This window comes from Medicago truncatula, chromosome 3 (assembly GCF_003473485.1).
Source record: "Medicago truncatula cultivar Jemalong A17 chromosome 3, MtrunA17r5.0-ANR, whole genome shotgun sequence".
Classification (NCBI taxonomy): Eukaryota; Viridiplantae; Streptophyta; class Magnoliopsida; order Fabales; family Fabaceae; genus Medicago; species Medicago truncatula.
The window spans coordinates 24923996-24945879 of NC_053044.1; the positions used below are offsets into that span (position 1 = coordinate 24923996).

At 32.9% G+C, this 21884-nt stretch overlaps 3 protein-coding genes across 9 annotated transcripts; 2 read left to right on the forward strand and 1 right to left on the reverse strand.

Annotated features, from left to right (window-relative positions):
* Positions 1–151: 151 nt before the first annotated feature.
* LOC112420165 (putative disease resistance protein At5g05400) lies at positions 152–6262 on the forward strand. Its single transcript, XM_024778836.2, has 2 exons — positions 152–297; positions 5346–6262. The coding sequence occupies exon 2, from the start codon at positions 5361–5363 to the stop codon at positions 6165–6167; it is 807 nt and encodes a 268-aa protein (XP_024634604.1). The 5' UTR covers positions 152–297; positions 5346–5360; the 3' UTR covers positions 6168–6262.
* LOC11443539 (probable disease resistance protein At4g27220) lies at positions 6259–10691 on the forward strand. The gene is made up of 5 exons (XM_039831995.1): positions 6259–8138; positions 8297–8459; positions 8541–9140; positions 9251–9307; positions 10382–10691. Exons 1-4 carry the CDS (start codon positions 6259–6261, stop codon positions 9275–9277), a joined length of 2670 nt encoding a protein of 889 aa, XP_039687929.1. The 3' UTR covers positions 9278–9307; positions 10382–10691.
* A 3093-nt stretch (positions 10692–13784) lies between these two features.
* LOC11428276 (disease resistance protein At4g27190) lies at positions 13785–19236 on the reverse strand. Of its 7 annotated transcripts, none has more exons than XM_024779417.2 (7): positions 19097–19236; positions 18774–18857; positions 15572–18665; positions 14828–15433; positions 14522–14675; positions 14302–14431; positions 13785–14174 (listed from the first exon to the last, which is right to left on the reverse strand). In XM_024779417.2, exons 3-5 carry the CDS (start codon positions 18647–18649, stop codon positions 14646–14648), a joined length of 3714 nt encoding a protein of 1237 aa, XP_024635185.1. In that variant the 5' UTR covers positions 18650–18665; positions 18774–18857; positions 19097–19236; the 3' UTR covers positions 13785–14174; positions 14302–14431; positions 14522–14645. The 7 variants fall into 7 exon arrangements, with proteins under 7 accessions (XP_024635185.1, XP_013459911.1, XP_024635188.1 ...); XM_013604457.3 differs by having other exon boundaries at positions 14302–14444; XM_024779420.2 differs by lacking the exon at positions 14302–14431.
* Positions 19237–21884: the final 2648 nt, after the last annotated feature.

The following is a 21884-nucleotide window of genomic DNA, read 5'->3' on the forward strand; positions in this document are numbered from 1 at the left end:
CAATACTTTTCTTGCATGAGGAGGAGGACACACACTAGACTATTCTTTCCTTCACTGTTTATACTTTTTCTTTAGTGGTTTTAGAATAACTTCAATCAAACATATAAAGATACTGCTACATTTAGTGCAGGTCAATCATGCATTGGTTAAAGTATTATTAATAAACCAGAAATAAACCATAAAATAAAGAAAACTCTGTGGTATCTATAAGGAAAAAGTGCATCTGTGATTCTCAGCTGAGCTAAGCTAACTAGCAGGAAGGGTGTTTGCATCTTGAGAAGTCTGCTAAGAAATCAGGTATGCATGTAATAATTATTATTAGGTTAAATACAAAATTTAGTCCCTAAATTCAAAATTTAGATATTTGGTCCCATGTTTTACACAATATTGGAGGTCTGGTCCTAACCCGCATTTTTTGGGCAAAAGGGGCGGTTTTTGGCCAATTTTTTTTTTTAATTTTATGAATTTTCTCTTCAATTTTCTCTTCTCACATGCCAACTTTTCGAAAATATCCTCGTTCTGATTGTATAATATGAATTTCTTTTTGAACGTTTTTAGATTATATAATCTGACGAAAAAAAACAGAATTTTAAAATATATGATTCCAAAAATAAAATCTAAAACCTCTAATACTTCTTCATAAGAGGGTCAAAATAGCTTATTTTCCTAAAGATAGAAGGCAAAATTTTGAATTTTTTTATTAGGGGGCCGAAATCGCAACATTTTAAATGTTAAGAGGTCAAAAATGCACTTAAACCTATTAAAAAAAACATTAAATATGGGGTAGAAAAATCTTTTAAACAATATCTACATCTTAAAAGTTGTGATACACCGTTATCCTTTTAAGAACCTATTTGAAACTTAAAAACTTAAAAACTTAAAAATTAATCAAACAGATGCATTAAATTAAAAATTTAAAAACCTATTAAAAACTTAAAAAACTTAAAGAATTAAGTTGATATTTTTGTCAAACATAAAAGGATAAAAGAGCTATTTGACCTTTCTATCTTATAAATAAGACCATATTTTTTTTTTTAAAATTTCCTTATATACAGGATCTGAGGGGGAGTACATCATTATAGTGACATGCACATACAACTCATATAGATGTAGCAACCATGTCATCTTTTTTACTTTATTAAACTAGTTACAAACCCGTGCGATCAATAACGTATTCGATAAAAAAAATCTTTGAAAGAAGAGATGTTAAAACGACGGAACATTGTGATTCATCATAAAATATGTATGGACTGATTAAGAGAGCATATAATCAGTTTATGAGATTAGAAATTGACATAATATTTAGGATGAAAACAATTTGAACCAATAAAGGAACTAATGATGTGTGAATTTACATATTATCCAAAATTATAAAAAAGAATGTTGTTGTTATAAAGTTACGAAAAAATGATTGATACCCATATTTACATCAAATGAAATCGAGCAAAGAAGTAGCATCGGTGAGTGAAGATAATCTAGTCTAAGATTAGAGTTAAGGTGATATGCTGAAAGTGCGGATTATGAACACCAAATCTTTATTTGGAAACGACTTGAACGTGCATACTTTTAGGTGGCTTCTCTAGATCAAAAATTAACTTATCACCTACCTCTAACATATGTTCTCGGCAAAATTTGAACCATTGGCTGCCTAAATATTTTTTGTAACTTATCAAGCGACACTTATACCTTTTTTGAGCTTGTTTGTCAATGCGTGTGATTGTTTTCCGTGTTCCTTTTAGAAAAGTCATTGATATCTCATTTGAGAAGTGCTAGGTATAAAACAAGCAGTGTTAATTAGAAGTTATATATATGTACATTTCTAAAACATTTACCAAAACATTATAAAGATTTACTATAGGAAAAGAGCATGTTTTATTTTTTTTCTTCAAGAGATTATGAAAACAACATTACAATTAACATGATACTAATTGGAACCAATGAAGGAACCAACAATGTGCAGATTAACGTTACATAATAGTTAGGTTTATAAAAGAGATTGCAAGTTTCATAGACTAACCAAAAAGGGATTTTTGCCAATATTTACACCAGACAAAATGAAAAGAACAAATGACATCTCAAAGTCAAGATAGTTTACGACTACAGTCCAAAGCGATACGTCAAAATAGTAGAAGTTCAAATAGTTCAACAACAAATATCTACTTTGGAACAACTCGAATTTGCAAGTTTTTCTGTGACTTTTCGAGATCAAAGATGAGCTCCACCTTCTTCCATCACTCGTTATCTGCAGAAATTGAACCACTTCCCACCCAAGTAATTTTCATAGCTTGCCCTATCGCGGTAAAGAGGTGACAGTTATACTGTCTCTAAGTCTGGTCATCAATGAGAGTGATTGTTTTGCGCTTTCCTTTCAAAATTGTTCTTGACACGTCGTTTGAGAAATGCTAAACATGAAAATAACTGGAATATCAGTCTAATGCATATTTACATGGATAAGATGTATGCGAATATAGTTACATATTATTTATAAAATAAAGGTAGCATAACTGATTTTAAGCTAAAGAAAATGTAGCATGACTTCTAATTTATCTTCCTATAAAGTCTAGATAAATGCATGCATGTACATTATATTTACCCTGTTGACCAATTAACATTGTTGAAACAAATGGAAATTAAGCATCACTTCTGCATGTGCATATATAGTTAGCACCATTTGACATTGATGTCTTCGAACATTTGGTGCAACTCTCATAATACAATCCAAACTGGTTAGGATTGAATTTGGTTGTTTTCCAAATAGTGATGCAGTATGTTTCCTAACACAAATTATGCACATGAAATAAAGAATAATGCAATATGTATTTTTAATTTGTGCATAAAAAAACTCAAAGCATGTTTGTGCATAAAAAAGTAGACATTGACTAAGTTTATAAATTCAGCAATTGGCCTAACCTGAGACAGTTTGCAAAAATCGTTGTACGAAGTACGTTGAGAAGAAGTCGAACTCTGACTTAAGTTCTAACTGAAGCTTTAACTCTGAGCTTGAGAAGTGTTAAGGTTATGACAACAATTCAAGAAACATTGTCAAAAAACAACCAAATCGGATTGTGAACTAATAAGTTACTCTAACACTATATTGTGAAATCATAATGCAAATTTACTCAGTCTTAAACTTCTCAACAACCGGATGATGTAGGTTGACGAGCAGCCTTGAACCTGACCAATTGTTACATATATTTGGGTTGCCATTGACTACAAAATGGAAGCAAAGAACTCAAAGTAAAAAGATGGTAAATGATAAAGCTACGGAGTATTTTTCCCATAGTGTTACATCAATTATATTCCCACTACATAAGGAAAGACATCTTTCGCGTCATTATCAAACTTATACAAAATCCTATCATCTGATGCTGACAAAATAGAAAATAATACCATTTCTATTTAACAATGTTTAGTTTATTTGAAAAAGAAAAAGATATGCATATTTTGTTACGATATAAAGGTGCAATATATATATATATATATATAAAAGATAAGTATAATTTTTTTAGGCATCTATATCGTTTTTGAAGAAAAGACATCTACAATTTTACTTTTAATTAAAATCAAAATTTTATAAAAATTACACGCATTAGTGTAACAAAAAAACAGACACACATAACGTATTATTCTAAAACTAATATGTGTGTCTGTATATTTGCGAGGTTGAAGAAAGAAAATAAAAATATTTTGTATCATTAAATGATAGCGTGAATATAAATATTTGTGAGGTTGTTATGATTAAACGATATTTAAATTAAATATATAAGTGATAAAAAGATAATAAAATTTCTTTGAAAAAAAGGTAATAAAATTAAATGGAACCTCCTTAAAAAAATTAAATGGAACAGCTAAAAAAAAATTAAATGGAAGAAAATAACATATTGAAATATAATATTAGAAAATAAAATAAAAGGTTCCCAACGTGAATTGAAGAGAGATGCTTGTGAAATAAATTGTCGAGAAGTAGTTTTTTGAAGTAGCATTCAACAACTTTTGGGCAAATCTTATTCAATTCAATTTTATGCATTAAAAAAAGTACCTTTTTTAGTAAGTACTTAATTGATATTGTACTTGACCTAACTTCTCCTTAAAAATGTATAGAAGTTCAAAAAAACCGGGTCAAACGGTATCTTAATCTTCAACAACGGCAGTGAAAAAGCAACTGAATTTGGGAGAAAAAAAATTAGAAAATAGTTAAACATAAATTTTTTTTTGGAAAATAGTCAAAAGTTTTTAAAAAAATATGAAAATTAGAAAATAGTTAAAAAAAATCGGTGAGGTAGCACTCAACCAAGCAATACTAAAAAAAATTATATGCATTAGCGTAACAAAAAAATAGAAAGACGGACATAAAATGTTACTTTAAACGTTAATGTGTGTGTGTATATATTCGCGAGGTTGAAGAAAGGAAATAAAAATATTTGGTATCATTAAATGACAGCGTGAATAAAAATATTTGTGAGGTTGTGATGATTAAACAATATTGAAATTAAATATATAAGTGATAAAAAGATAATAAAATTCTTTTAAAAAAAAGATAATAAAATTAAATGGAACGGTTATAAAAATAAAATGAAACAAAGTTAAATGAAAAGAAAACATATTGAAATATAATATTAAAAAATAAAAGAAAAGGTTCCCAGTGTGAGTGAGTTGAAAAGAGGTGTGTGTGAAATATATTGTCGAGAAATAGTTTTTTAAAGTAGCATTCAACAACTTTTGGCCAAAGCTCATTCCATTCAATTTTATGCATTAAAACAAGTTCTCTTTCTAGTAAGTATTAATTGATATTGTGTTTGACCTAACATCTCCTTAAAAAGGTAGAGAAGTAAAAAAAACGGGTCAAACGGTATCTTAATCTCCCACAACGGCAGTGTAGAAGCAACTGAATTTGGGAGAAAAAATTGAAAAATAATTAAAATTAAAAAAATTGGAAAATAGTTAAAAGTTTTTAAAAATATAAAAATTGACAAATAGTTAAAAAAAACTAAAAAAATTATATGCATCAGCGTAACAAAAACACAGACAAACATAAAATATTGTTTTACTTTATTGGTATCCACGTTGATATTGTTTATAATTGCTACCCACGTTGATATTGATTGCTACTTTTGCTCTTGTTTATAATTGCTACCCACATTTGATATTGATTGCTTGATTATTTTGCACCACACATCAAGTATTTTATTGGTATGATTTTCAAAGAATTCACAACATTCTTTAATGTTAGATTTTGCGTGTGTCAAACTTTGATTTTTTTCCTCATAATCTAACAACTAAACAACCCTAACTATTCACATGTTTGATAAATATTTGACTAACTATGCACATGATTGTATTGTTAGGCTTCCTTTAATTTGATGGCAGAAAACGTTATCTCCATTGTTGCTAAACTTGCTGAATGTTTGGCTGAATGTTTAGTTAAACCTGTAATACGCGAAGGAAAATACTTTCTCTGTGTTAATAAAGTCATCAGAGATCTCGAAAATGAGAGGGAGGATCTGATTTCTGAACGAGATAACTTGTTGTGTCGAGTTAAACAAGCCAAAGAAAGAACTGAAATTATTGAGAAGCCCGTGGAAAAGTGGCTAGATGAAGTGAAGAGTCTGTTAGAAGAGGTGGAAGCATTGAAACAAAGGATGAGAACAAACACCAGGTGCTTTCAAAGAGATTTTCCAACATGGAGAAGATATCGTTTGAGCAAGCAAATGGTAAAGAAGGCACAGGCAATGGAAAGATTAAAAGGAAAAAGCAATATTCAACCATTTTCTCACTTAGCTCCTCTTCCAGGCATTCAATACCAGTACTCCTCCGAAAATTTTACATGCTTCCAATCTACAAAGGTGGCATACAATCAGCTGTTGGAGTTACTACGTGACGATTGCATCCATATGATAGGAGTGTATGGAATGGGTGGATGTGGGAAAACAACTCTTGCAACTGAAGTTGGTAAGAAGGCTGAGGAATCAAATATGTTCGATAAGGTTATCTTAATCACAGTGTCTCAAACTCCAAACGTTAGAAAAATTCAAGGAAAAATGGCAGCTTTGTTAAACTTGAAACTCAGTGAAGAAGATGAAGACGAAAGAGCACAACGTTTGTGGTTGAGTCTGAAAGAAAAAAAAACGAATTCTTGTCATAGTAGACGATTTGTGGAAAAAGTTTAATCTGACGAGTATAGGGATTCGCATAGATAGTGTTAATAAGGGAGCATGGAAAATCCTTGTAACCACTCGTAATCGGCAAGTATGCACTTCAATGAACTGTCAAAAAATTATTAATCTGGGGCTCTTATCTGAAAACGAATCTTGGACTTTGTTCCAAAAGCATGCAGATATTACTGATGAATTCTCTAAATCATTGGGTGGTGTGCCACATGAACTCTGCAATAAATGTAAAGGACTGCCTCTAGCAATTGTAACTGTGGCGTCTTCCTTAAAAGGGAAACACAAAAGTGAGTGGGATGTTGCACTATATAAGTTGAGGAATTCAGCGGAATTCGATGATCACGATGAAGGAGTGAGAGATGCTTTAAGTTGTCTTGAACTAAGCTATACATATTTACAAAACAAGGAAGCAGAGTTGCTCTTTTTGATGTGTTCTATGTTTCCAGAAGATTACAACATATCAATAGAAGATTTAATCATATATGCAATTGGACTGGGTGTGGGAGGAAGACATCCACTGAAGATATCAAGGATTTTGATTCAAGTTGCCATAGACAAACTTGTAGAATCTTGTTTGCTGATGCCTGCTGAAGACATGGAATGTGTGAAGATGCATGACTTGGTTCGCGAAGTGGCCTTATGGATAGCAAAGAGGTCAGAGGATCGCAAAATTTTGGTAAATGTTGACAAACCTCTCAACACCTTGGCAGGGGACGATAGTATACAAAATTATTTTGCGGTATCATCATGGTGGGAAAATGAAAATCCAATTATTGGTCCATTGCAAGCTGCAAAAGTTCAAATGTTGTTGCTACACATAAATACCAGTATATCACAAAGTTCCTTTGTATTATCAAATTTAACATTTGAAGGAATTGATGGACTCAAGGTTTTTTCTTTAACCAATGATTCCTATCATGATGTACTATTCTTCTCATTGCCTCCATCAGTCCAATTTTTAACAAATGTTCGAACTCTGCGCTTGAATGGGTTGAAGTTAGATGACATTTCTTTTGTAGCAAAGTTAACAATGCTTGAGGTTCTTCTCTTGCGACGTTGTAAGTTCAATGAACTTCCTTATGAAATGGGAAATCTCACAAGGCTGAAGCTACTAGATTTATCAGGAAGTGATATATTTGAAAAAACCTACAATGGAGCATTAAGGAGATGTTCACAACTAGAAGTGTTTTACTTCACAGGAGCATCTGCTGATGAGTTGGTTGCTGAGATGGTTGTGGATGTTGCTGCTCTATCAAACTTGCAGTGTTTTTCAATACATGATTTTCAGCTTCCACGTTATTTTATTAAATGGACAAGATCTCTATGCTTACATAATTTTAATATTTGCAAATTAAAAGAATCCAAAGGGAATATCCTACAAAAAGCTGAAAGTGTTGCTTTTCAATGCCTCCATGGAGGATGTAAAAATATCATCCCAGACATGGTTGAAGTTGTGGGAGGTATGAATGATTTAACTTCTCTATGGCTTGAAACTTGCGAAGAGATAGAATGCATCTTCGATATAACCTCTAATGCCAAGATAGATGATTTGATTCCGAAGTTTGTCGAGTTAGAACTCATTGACATGGATAACTTGACAGGATTGTGTCAAGGTCCACCACTACAAGTGCTATGCTTCTTTCAGAAACTAGAAAAACTTGTAATTCAGCGGTGCATTAAGATTCACATCACATTTCCACGGGAATGTAACTTGCAGAATCTCAAGATCCTCATCTTATTCTCATGCAAGTCTGGTGAAGTACTCTTCCCGACATCTGTTGCTCAAAGTCTGCAAAAATTAGAAGAGCTGCGCATACGTGAATGTCGTGAATTGAAGCTTATAATTGCGGCCAGTGGAAGAGAGCATGATGGTTGTAACACAAGAGAGGATATAGTTCCAGATCAAATGAATTCTCATTTTCTCATGCCTAGTCTAAGGAGAGTTATGATTAGTGATTGTCCGTTGTTAAAGTCGATATTCCCATTCTGTTATGTGGAAGGACTTTCACGGCTACAATCGATATATATAATAGGCGTTCCTGAGCTGAAATATATATTTGGTGAATGTGATCATGAACATCATTCTTCTCACAAATACCACAACCACATCATGCTTCCTCAACTGAAAGTACTCAATCTCGAATTCCTTCACAATTTATTGGGATATGTCCCGAATACTGTCTTGCAAAGTGGCCATCTCACTCTTTAAAGGCTCTTGTTGTGAACGATTGTCCCAAATTGGCTTTGTCATGGATCTTTGTGATGATACGCTCTGATCATAGTCAAAATGAAGTATGTTCTATTTTGCAGAAGCATAATTTATTTAATTTCCCAAATATGCTTTATAATTTCATCAACCTTTTTCATTTTCAGAACTTGCCCCTAAAACTGGACTTGGAATTATATGATTTGCCTCAGTTGAACTCCATATCATGGTTGGGTCCTACAACTCCAAGACAGACTCAGAGTCTCCAATGTCTCAAGCATTTACAAGTTTTACGTTGTGAAAATCTGAAATCTCTATTCTCCATGGAGGAATCTAGAAGTCTACCAGAGTTGATGTCCATTGAAATTGGCGACTGCCAAGAATTGCAACACATCGTTTTAGCAAATGAAGAACTTGCGCTGCTGCCCAATGCCGAAGTGTATTTTCCAAAGCTAACAGATGTAGTAGTCGGAGGCTGCAACAAGTTGAAAAGCCTTTTCCCTGTTTCTATGAGGAAAATGCTTCCAAAATTAAGCAGTCTTGAAATAAGAAACTCAGATCAAATTGAAGAGGTTTTTAAACATGATGGTGGAGACAGAACTATTGATGAAATGGAAGTTATTCTTCCAAACTTGACAGAGATAAGACTATATTGTTTGCCGAATTTTTTTGATATCTGCCAGGGTTATAAGTTACAGGCTGTGAAACTTGGACGACTCGAAATTGATGAATGCCCCAAAGTTTCTCAAAGTTTGAATGCAATTCAGGTGACATAAAAGAGCTTTTATTTGCACAATCAGTAAAGAATCCAAATACATTTTTATTTTAATTTTGAAAGATAAATGTTACTAAAATTTTGAATATATTGTTGATAAAGGTGGCATTAGAAGATGGCAGTTCTTAAATTGGTTCTTTGAGGAATCAAGTTGTTCAGGTAATGTACTAATTATCTTGTAACTTGCACATATATATGTTAATGTGAAACTATGTAAAAGACCTAGGGTGTTTTTGGTTAACCCCAAAAAAGAGCTTTTAGCTTTTAACTTATAGCTTATAAGCTCGTTTAACAAAAAAAGTTCTGTTTGGTAACACTTTTTCACCATGAGATTATAGCTTATTTCACGAGCTTATAAGCTATTTTTCAGAAGCTATTCCAAGTAGCTTTTGAGCTTATAGCTTCTCACTTTTTCTTCCAATTTTACCCTTATTATTTCATTTAGATTGTATTTTTGTCCATCATAATTTTTATAATAAGCTACGTAATAAAGACTACTATACCTTTATTCCAATTTTTGTATATATATATCAGCTGGCCCTTTTTTTTTTTTTTTTTATTTTTACGAAACAAAATACTATTATTCTATTAGTGTTTTTTTTTTTTTTTTTGAGGTAAGTGTTATTTTCTTTATTCTCTATTATTAGTATTACTCTATTAGTGCTACTTTTTTTTTGAGGTAAATGTTATTTTTTTTTATAAAGTGGAAACACTTAAATGAAAAAAAATATAAAATAAAATTTTTGTGAATAAAATTTAATTTAATTTATAATACATAGGATATATTAAATTAATAAATTGAAAGTATTTTTTAAAGAAAAATTAGTTTACAAAATTACAAATACTTAAATTAATGATATAATTTTTATTATGAATTAAGAATACCCTTTATGTCATTTTACATTTATCAACTAGTTGAACCGCTATTTTTACCAAACACTTCAGTTAGCTTATCAGCTATAAGCTATCAGCTAGCTTATCAGCTATCCGCTATTTTTACCAAACAGAATAAGTAGAAACACTTATGTGAGAATGTCAAATAACAATTAATAGAAGCTACTTTAAGTGAAGGAACGTGCATTGTAAATATCCGATATAATATAGTGAATTCTTCATGAATTTAATATCATAAGAACAAATGTTGCATGAATTTTATTTGATTTTTTTTATATGACCGTTACACATCTTCTCTATTCAATTAATGTTGCTTTAACAAACAAATATTTTTGGCAGGTCTGCTATTGCAATCTTGCAACTGGTTCAACAATGGAAGAAATTGGAGTTTTACTTTCAACTATTCAATGTTATTATTGTGTTCTTTCCCCTTGTATTTCCACATGATCAATTGATATCATGGTGTAAAACTTAATAATATGACACCGATGGTAATTCTTTAATGTACAACCGTATTACAAAATCAATCGTTGGATTGAAAGATGTTACATCATAGATCATGTCTAATTTTTTTTTACATTAATCGGAAATTCATTTGATATGTCAATAAGATACATCAAAATTAACTCATTTTTTTAAAAGTTTATAAGGTGTTCATTTTGATGTATCAAAATATAGACCAAAAAAAAAAAAAGATACATCAAAATTAACTCATTTTTTTAAAAGTTTATAAGGTGTTCATTTTGATGTATCTAATTGACATATCAAATAGTTTAAGATTAATGTAATATTTTACACACATGATCTATGTTATAATGTTTTTAAGGAGAGCGATTGATTTTGTAATAAAGTTATACAGTAAAGAATTATGATTAATTTATTTATTATTGAATCAATGAATAAATTCTGAATCACAGAATAGAGATCAATAGAAATTTGCATTCTCAACTATGTATGACTCAAACAATTTGTCAATTCAAATTTCCAACTTTATTCAAACAGTTACCAAATTGATTTACTATCTTTAACTTTTATGAACTACTTTGAGACACTAAATACCTCGAATTCTACATTTTCAATCATCAAAGTTTCTTTTGAATTCATTCCAAAAGCCACAAGTCACGACGACACTCACACTGGTCTCTCATATATGTTCAAACTTCATGTCCTCAAAATGTTGTTTGGGAACCAGGTCATGCTTCCGCAATTGCAAATACTCAAACTCGTTTTCCTTGACAATCTCATTAGGATGTAGCTAAGTGGCCACCTCACTCTCTGAGAAAGATATTTGTGAGCATATGTCCAAAGTTGGCTATGTTATGGATCGCTGTGATGATACGCTCTGATCATAGTCAACATCGTCGAAATGAAGTATGTACCAATATCTTATTTAATTCCATGTATTTGTCCAAAAGTGAATATTACTAACCACATTTTTCAGAACTTACCTCAATTGAACGCCATATCATGGTTGGGTCTTATAACTCCAAGACAAATTCGGAGTCTCCAATGTCTCCAGCGTTGAAATGTTGGTGATTGTGAAAATCTGAAATCTCTATTCTCCGTGAAGGAATCTAGAAGTCTACTAAAGTTGATGTCCCTTTCTATTTACAACTGCCAAGAATTGGAACAAATCGTTGCAGCAAATGAAGAGCTTGTGCTGCTGCCTACTGCTGAAGTTGAAAGATGCAATGAGTTGAAAAGCCTTTTCCTTGTTACTATGATTAAAATGCTTCCACAATTAAGCACTCTTCACATATTCAACTGTAATCAAATTGAAGACATCACTTTATTTGAAATAACAAACTTAAATAGAAAAGTAACAAATAGGCGAACTATTATTGTTGTCTTTAGACCCTCTCATCCATTGCACATATCTGATATAATATAGTGAATTCATCATTAATTTGATATCTTAGAACAAAAAAATGTTGCATGATTTTTATTTGCATTAGAATGTCCCAACTTTGTTATATGAGAAAAAGAATAACTTAATTTGACATAAACCACCATAGAAAAGAATCAATTAATATTGCATTAACAGACATATGTTGTAATTTAACTATATGAAGATGCCTGATAATGAGGGGTCATGTGATAAAACAGAAGAAAAAGTAGTTAGGTACTGTAATTTTTTTCTTGTGTTTATTTAAGTACTTAAACAGTTTCATCATTAATAAAATCTCGAGGAGTTTCAAGTAAACAACTTAAACCTTTAAATTTACCAAGTGACAAATTAGTTTTTGTTCATTCTATAATCTATGAATCACCAAATATAGTTCGATAGAAATTTGCATTCTCAACTATTTATGCCTTAAACATTTTGTCAATTCAATATTTCCAACTTTAATTACGACATTTACTAAATTGATTAACTCTCTTCAACTTTCATGAACTATTATGAGACATTGAAAACACCTCGAATTCTACATTTTCAAGCAATAAAGTTCTGCTGATTACTGAATCCATTCTAAAAGCGATGAAATGCGGCTGATGTGGCTGCAATTACGGTTGCAATGCCATTGCGAGACGTCTAAAACTGTTATATAGTGGGCACAGTTGCCGACTGCAATTTTAGAACTATGCATGTAATTGCACTGGACAATAGCACAAACACTCAACAATTTGTGGTTCATAACATACATATCATTTATACATACAGTCAACAACAATTTGCGCTCATTTTGCAAAGTCGGAATATGAGTCATTTGATTAAGATCGAACAACTGAGATTGCGTCGGATTTATTTATTTTCAAGGAAATTTCCTTATTTGTGTTTATATTCATATCTTGGTGCAGCTAGGTTGGTTCAAAATTATGATTCGCCAAAATGAGGAGGCGCAGCTTGTTCAGTCAAACTAAGGCAGCAGCTGGAGGCACATTAAAGAGAGCTTAGGCGCCGATAGAAGCACAGGAGAGAGAGCTGAGACAATAACTAGTGGTGCAATAAAATAAAACATTGCAAGTTTAAAAAGAATATGTACATCATTCAAAGTTCAAACAATCCCCGACATTCGTGGGAACTAACCAATATTTTGGTTTAGAAGTTCATCTGTTTTATGACACGATCCCTCAATAGCGCATCCACAGAATTAAATTACAGAAAAATACTATGATGTAAATGAAAAGTTTCTCACTACAAGAGTATCATGAAAACATTTTCTACTCACATGCATTTTATCTGGCAAAACTAAAATTTTCAAATTACAGTATTTAAGAACTGCATAAAAAAAAAAAACAAAGGTTGTTGTGAATTCTTGAACAACATCACACCAAATGAATAACAAAGATGTGTGGAGCAAAGGAAGTGGTAAATAGATAAAGTGTCTCCAAGCAACAACAACAAAAACAGACCTAAATCACCATGTAGAGCAACACCATAGGCATAATCAAAGCAATAGAGATAAGCAATGAAAGAAAGGAACAAACACACCAAGATTGTTGACCCAGTTCGGTCCAATATGACCTAATCTGGGGGAGAGAGCAGCTCTCAAATCCACTATGATGAAAGTGTTACAAAGAGTTACAAGAAATTAGCTTAAAAGCTTACACAAGAGCAAGACCTAATTTCTACCCATTTGTGTTACCCACACTCTCAATAATGAATCCTAAGAGAAAACACAAAAGGAAGCTTTTGATCCTTCCAATGGTGAAATCTCACTACTCAAGGTGTTTACAATGTTTCCCAACCCAAGAGATCCTCACTACAAAGACACTCAACCCTAAAGTTACCTCCTTTGTAATCCAAGTTTCTCTCTCTTCAAGCTCTCTTCAAAATCTGCACAAGAACACTTACATAGCAGTCTGCAACTGTCCAAATCGTGACACGATTGGTGCGTACGACCCAAGGTACGACCAACCTTATCCGGAAAACGTACTCAGCAAGTTTGAAAATTGTGTCACGTTTTCCCAAAATCGTGACACGATTGAGCACCCTGAAAACCATGCTCACTGCCTGGAAAATCGTGACACGTTGAAGAAATCGTGTCACGATTTCTCTGTTCTTCCAAACCACAAATTTGAAGCCAATTTACAACAAAGGTGAAACATCACAATAATAACATTGAATGATAGGAAGTAAAACTCCAATTTCTTCCATTGCAGAACCAGTTTCAATATGTGAATAGCAGACCTGCCAAATAGTTATATGAAACAAGTTATATGGATGTTTATGATATCAAATTCATGATGACTTCACTATATTATTATATAAAGATATGTGTTGTGGATGAGAGGGTCTAAAGGCAAGAATAGCTCACCTAGTTAGTACTTTTCTGTTTAAGATTTTTATTTGAAATTTACAATGTTGCTTCCTTCGTTTGAAGTAGCTTCAGATTCTCAAATAAAATTTGCCTTATTGCTTCTTCTGTTATCTGACATACTCACCAACTGTTTCTAGTTTCTACTGATTATATTAGTAGAATTCAGACTTGCACAATTTTGCATTAACATATGAGAAAGTTGATTATATTAGATTACCTTAAACAACTTGATTTCACAAAGTTGGGAGTTTAGAACAATGACAGTGAACATCCTCATTGATATTGTCTGGTTTTATACATCATTTCCAATTTTCCCGAAAAACTTTGTATCAAGAATTCCATCATTGTGCATTGATGGATCTTCTCCTTACCTTTATCAACAACATATTCAAAATTTTAGTTAGCTCGGGAACTATCTTCACACCCGATAGATGAACATATTAACATTTGTTATTCCAAAATAAATAAAATTAATGTATTTAGATTCTTTACTGAATGTGCAAATAAAAACTCTTTTTGTCACCTGAATTTCTTTCACACTTGGAGCAATTTTGGGGCATTCATATATGTTGATTTGTTGAAGTTTCACAGCCTGTAACTTACAACCCTGGCAGATATGAACAAAACTCGGTAAAAAGTTGAGCGTTATCTCTGTCAAGTTTGGAAGAATAAGAACAACTTCCATTTCATTTACAGTTCTGTCTCCACCGCCATTTCTAAAAACCTCTTCAAATTGAGTAGCGTCGAAAATGTGAAGAGTGCTTAATTGCGGAAGCATTTTAACCATAGCAACAGGGAAAAGGCTTTTCAACTTGTTGCATCTTTTGACTTCTACATGTGCTAGCTTTGGGAAATAGACTTCAGCATTAGGTTGCTGCACAAGTTCTTCATTTTCTGCAACAATGTGTTCCAATTCTTGGGAGTTGTAAATAGAAATGGACATCAACTCTGGTAGACTTCTAGATTCCTTCATGGAGAACAAAGATTTCAAATTTTCACAATCACCTACTTTTAAATACTGGAGACATTGGAGACTCCATATCTGTCTTGGAGCTGTAGGATCCTGCCATGATATGGATTTCAACTGAGGCAAAACATGTAAATACAACTCCAGTTTTAAGGGCAAGTTCTGAACATGAAATATCTAAAGGTTAGTAACCGAATAATAATGGAGTGAGAATGGAAAATGTGGTGACCAGAATTCGTATTCGAACAAATACATGAAATCAAATGAAATAAAATTATGAGCCTAGAAAATATTACATACTTCATTTAAACGATGCTGACTATGACCAGAACGAATCATAAGAGCGATCCACGACATATCCAATTTGGGACAATCCTCCACAACAAGATCCCTCAAAGAGTGAGATGGCCACTTCGCATGACAGTATTCAGGACACATCCCAATGAGATTGTCAAGAGAACTGAGTTTGAGAACTTCCAGTTGAGAAAGCATGGTGTGGTTCAGGTATTGGTGAGATGAATGATGTTCATGATCACATTCACCAAATATATATTTCAGCTCATGACCTTTTGCTATATGTATCCGTTTCAGCTCTGCAAGTCCTTCGACATAGCAGATGGGGAATATCGACTCTAACATCGGACAATCCAGAATCGTAACTTCCCTTAGACTAGACATGAGAAAATGAGTACTTGTTGGATTACAACAACCATGCTCTCTTCCACCTGCAGCAATTATAAGCTTCAATTCATGGCAATTACGTATTTTCAGTTGTTCTAATTGTTGCAGACTTTGAGCAACAGATTTCGGAAAGAGTACTTCACCAGACTTGCAATACTCTAAACTGAGGATCTTGAGATTCTGCAAGTTACATTCCCGTGGAAATGTGATGCGTAAATTCTTGCAATGATAAATTACAAGTTCTTCTAGTTTATCAAAGAAGCATTGCACTTGAAGAATTGGACCTTGACACAACACTGTCAAGTTATCCATAAACCGAAGGCGTAACTCGACAAACTTGGGAATCAAATCATCTATCTTGCCATTAGAGGTTATATCAAAGATGCATTCTATCTCTGGGCATTCATCAAGCCATAGAGAAGTTAAATCATTCATGCCTCCCACAACTTCAACCATGTCTGGGATGATATTTTTACATCCTCCATGGAGGCGTGTAAAAGCAACATTTTCAGATATTTGTAGAATATTCCCTTTGGATTCCCTTAATGTGGAAATATTAAAATCCCTTAATCCTAGAGATCTTGTCCTTTTACTAAAATAAGGTAGAACCAAAGAATCATGAATTGAAAAACACTGCAACTTTGAGAGACAACCAATATCTACAACGATCTCAGGAATGATCTCAAGAACAAATTGTACAGTGTTGCGTGGCAAAACGTATAATGCTTCTAGTTGTGAACATCTCCCAACTGCACCATTATAGGTTTGTTGATAAAAATGACATCTTGACAAATCTAGTAGCTTCAGTCTTGTGAGGCTACCTATTTCGCATGGAAGTTCATTGAAGTCACAATGTCGCAAGTCAAGAACCTCGAGCCTTGTTAAGCTTGCTATAAAAGAAATGTTACCCAACTTCAACCCATTCAAGCGCAGAGTTCGAACATTTGTCAACATTTGGATTGATGGAGGCAATGAGAATAGTACTTCACTATTGGAATCATTGGTTAGAGAAAATACCTTGAGCCCTTCTATTCCTTCAAATGTTAAATTTGATAAAACAAAGGAACTTTGTGATATACTGGTATTTATGTGTAGCAACAACATTTCAAGGTTTGCAGCCTGCAATGAACCAATAATTGGAATTTCATTGTGCCACCATGATGATACCGCAAAATAATTTTGCATACTATCGTCCCCTGCCAAGGTGTTGAGAGGTTTGTCAACATTTAGCAAAATTTTTTGATTCCCTGACCTCTTTGCTATCCATATGGCCACTTCACGAACCAAGTCATGCATCTTCACGCATTGCATGTCTTTAGCCGGCATCAGCAAACATGATTCTAAAAGCTTGTTTATGCCGACTTGAACCAAACTCCTTGATAACTTCAGTGGAGATCTTCCTCCCACACCTAGTCCTATTGCATATAGGATTAAATCATCGATTGATATGTTGCAATCTTCTGGAAACATAGAACACAACAAAAAGAGCAACTCTGCTTCCTTGTTTTGTAAATATTTATAGCTTAGTTCAAGACAACTCAAAGCATTTCTCACTCCTTCATCGTGATCATCAAATGCTGATGAATTCCTCATCTTATGTAGTGCAACATCCCACTCACTTTTATGCTTTCCTTTTAAGCAAGACGCCATAGTTACAATAGCTAGGGGCAGTCCCTTACATTTATCGCAGAGTTCTCGTGGCACACCATCCATTGACTTGGAAAACTTGTCAGTAATCTTTGCATGCTTTTGGAACAAAGTCCAGGATTCATCTTTAGATAAGAGCGCCAGGTGAATATTCTTTTGACAGTCCATTAAAGTGCATACTTGCTGATTACGAGTGGTTACAAGGATTTTCCATGCGCCCTTGTTAACATTGTCTATGTGAATCCCTATATTCATCAAATTAAACTCTTTCCATAAATCATCAATTATAACAAGAATTCGTTTATTTTCTTTCAAACTCAACCACAACCGTTGTGCTCTTCCCTCTTCGCTTTCTTCCTTGAGTTTCAAGTTTAACATGTCTGCCATTTTTCCTTGAATGTCTCTAATATTTTGAGTTTGAGACACTGTGATAGATATTACCTTATCGAACATATTTGATTCCTGAGCCTTCTTACCGACTTCGGTTACAAGTGTTGTTTTCCCACATCCACCCATTCCATACACACCTATCATATAGATGCAATCATCATTTAGTAACTCCAAGAGCTGATTGTAAGCCGCTTTTGTTGATTGGAAGTAAGTAAAATTCTCGGACGACTGGTATTGAATGCCTGGAAGAGGAGCATAATGAGAAAATGGTTGAATATCACTTTTGCATCTTAATTTTCCCAATGCCTCTCCCTTCTTTACCATTTTCCGTCTGATACGATATCTTCTCCATGCTGGAAATTCTCCTCGAAAGCAACTGGTGTTTGCTCTCATCCTTTGTTCTAATTCTTCCACCTCTTCTAGTAGGCTCTGCACATCATGTAGCCACTTTTCCACAGGTTTCTCGATAATTTCAGTTCTTTGCTTGGCTTGTTCAACTCGATCCAACAAGTTATCCCTTTCAAATATCAACTCATTTATTTCATTTTCAATATCTTTGATAATTTTACCGACACAAAGAAAGTATTTTCCTTCGCGTATTACCGGTCCAATAATATATTCAGAAACTTTAGCAACAGTTGTGATAACAATATCTGCCATGAACTCAAAGGCAACCCTAACAATAGAATCATGTGCATAGTTAGTCAAATATTTACCTCGAGCATAGTTATGTAATTAGTTGTTGGATCATAAAAAAAATAAAAATAAATAGAGTTTGTCATACTTGCAATGGAATTGAATATTTTTTTGGTGTTAACCCTCTTATTCTCAGGCGAAAGGTCCCTTGATAATCCGAAGTAAGTAAAGTCTGGCAAAGAATTGTTCCAGCTTAGGAAAATACAATTTAATATAAATAAACTTTTATATTAAAGGAAACATGCTATACAAAACTCAAACTTTAATCAAGCCTAGAATCCTAATGTTACAGAATAATGAACTTATTTATGTATGCAAAAGAAAGAACATTTAATAGCTAAAACATCCAATTCAGAGCAAGAAACCAGTTTTACCATTGATATATTCAGAGCGTGCATGAAAGCACCATACCTGATCTAGGAGTGGATTTCTGTGGCAGGAGATGACTTGTTAGCTTATCACAGCTGGGTGTTACAGATGCCAGAGAGAAGACTTTGACTTGTTATTTTCGTGATTTATTTCATGTTTATTATTACATTATATCCAATGCATTATTGAGCTCCACTCTGACATGACCGTGCCTTTGTATGGTTGACTAACAGTTTTTTTATTTTTATTTTTTTATAAAAAGTTGAGTTGAGATGTGTTGGGTTTGGGGCATACCTCAAGGTTCAAGTCTTGGAAATTGTGGTTAGGCCTATGACAACTTCACAAAACCAGTTTGTGAGGTGGAGATTAGGTGAGGATTACCTCAACTTATAAACACTTGTTTAAATCATCTTTTATTTGATGTTGGACTCTTTAACTCTTTAACACACCCTCTCATGACTAGCAATTGGGCTTGGTTCGAGGACATGAATATTAGGTGGCTCGATAGCATGTGCCCCAATGGATTTTAATGGAGGCTATGATAACATCTTAGAAATTGTGGTTGGGCCGAACACAACCTCACAAAACCGACTTGTAAGGTAGAGATTACCCCCACTTATAAATACATGTTCATGCTATCTTTTGTCTCATATGTGACTCTAACAATGAACACCGACAAAATTACTTATAAGTCACTCACCAAAACACCGGCGGTGGGAATTGAATTCATGACTTTTTAATATATGAATTCAACTCCTTATCAATTAAATTGATCTTCATTGACTGATTAACGTTGTTCTATAGAAGTTATTTGTGTACATTGTACACCTATTTAACATCACAAAAGATAAACAAATAGATAACCGTGTGTGTAGATGGCGATAGGAAGGGGAAATATAATGAGAAAATGAATTGTTAAATGGGTGTTTGAGAATAATGTGTATTCAAATATAAAAGTTTTATTCTAAAATCACAATCAAAGAGTGTGTTTGGAGGTGTTAATTGAAAGCTCCATTAAACATTAGAAATTGAGGCAATTCAAATGCTTAAGTTAGGGTCAAATTTAAAATAGTTGAGCGATCAATTAACAAATATTTTCCTCTACCTCAATGAGCATCAATTGGAATGGTTCTAAAACAAATACTTTTCAAACTTCAAGAGGGCTACAAGGAGATATGGTATGTCCTTAATTTAGAAAGGTTGGTTCATTAATTCAAGACATGGTTGATCAAGGGAAGTGGAATCCCTTGAAATAGGGAAGAGGTAACAAACCTCATGAAAGTTTTATAACTTAAAAGTTTACCTTAGCTCGTTTTGTCCACGTAAACTCAGCTCGAGAACTCGTACGAGTTTACCTAAAATTAAAATTAAATAATTTTTTTATTTACTTGACATATGTAACCTAATATAATATTGTAAATAATCCAATAGTGCAAAATATGATTAAATTATGAAGGTTTTCAACCACCGTAATAAAACATTATGTTCAACTAAAAATCAAAAAACAAAATAAACTTGCAAAATCATAAGTATCTTAAGTCTTAACCATCCAAAAAGGCAAGTTTCACAAGTTCTTAAAATTGTTAATAAAACTATATAAAAAAAAATAAAAAATCGACTTACATTCCGAGTTTACCAGATTTTACCTAAGTTTACTAGAAATCGAGTTTATCTTTGAGTTGACACGATTTTGGTATCTTAAAACGTAAACTCAGTAAAATCGACGAGTTAACACTCGATTTTTGGAACATTAAACCTAATCTCGCTCATATAGGACAAAACTATTGAGCATAGAAAATGTCGCTTAATTTCATGGAAAATTATTTGTAAACCAAAAAGAGGTGGATTGGGGTATAGATATAGGACAATCTTGAATCAGGCTTATATGTGGAACTTAGTGTTGAGTATTTGTATTGGCCGCAAATTTAGTACAGTTTATTGTGAGCCTTTCTTGTATCATCTTGATACATGTTAAGGACTGTTTATTGAGTTGTAAACTCGTTGTGCTACACCAAACTTGTAAGCAAGGTCATAGTTGTTTGTTTGAAGGTAACTTCACCATTTGTGTGTTTTTAGTCTGATAATCACATGGGCTATGGTTGACTGTAGGATAGTGAGATGAGATCTCAGATCTAGGAGTTCCTAGGTTAAAGTCTAGACGGGTAGATCCTAGGTCTTAAGTGTAAACGAGGATTTTGTTGAAAACTTTAGAATAAGGACTACACTAGTGGATTTCCTTCCTGGCTTGGTAGCCTTAGAGTAGGTGTGTTTGTCACTGTGCTTTTTTACTTGTCATTTATTTCCTTGCTTTTTATTTGTTCACTACATAATGTTGGAACATTAAACGGAACTTCCAGTGTCTGTGTATCAAACATTGAAACATCACATAAAATCACATAAAACATCTTAAAACAAGTACGCTAGAATTACACTTAGCTTGTTAAATGGTGACCAATCTTGAAAATTGTGGTTTTGAAAGTAAGAAAAATATATGAAATTTGATCTAATTCAAACGGTTTTCAATAAACGACATCTAAACTCATTTAAAAATATTCAATTTTATTTGCTTTTTAGTTTGTTTTAGTCAATTTGCGATTTTATTTTAAATCAGTTTGAATTTGGACACATCTACCCTTTATGATTTTTTTTACAGTATCCTTTATACGATCTTGGTACTCCAATGACTCCACTCTTTTAAAATTGTATTTTATAAAAATATATATCTTTTTAAATTTTATTTGACAATAAATTTTGTGTTTTTATAAGTACTAGCATCAAACGCAGTTTCACATCTACACAATTCTTGTTAAGGATATTAAGGACCTTTTTG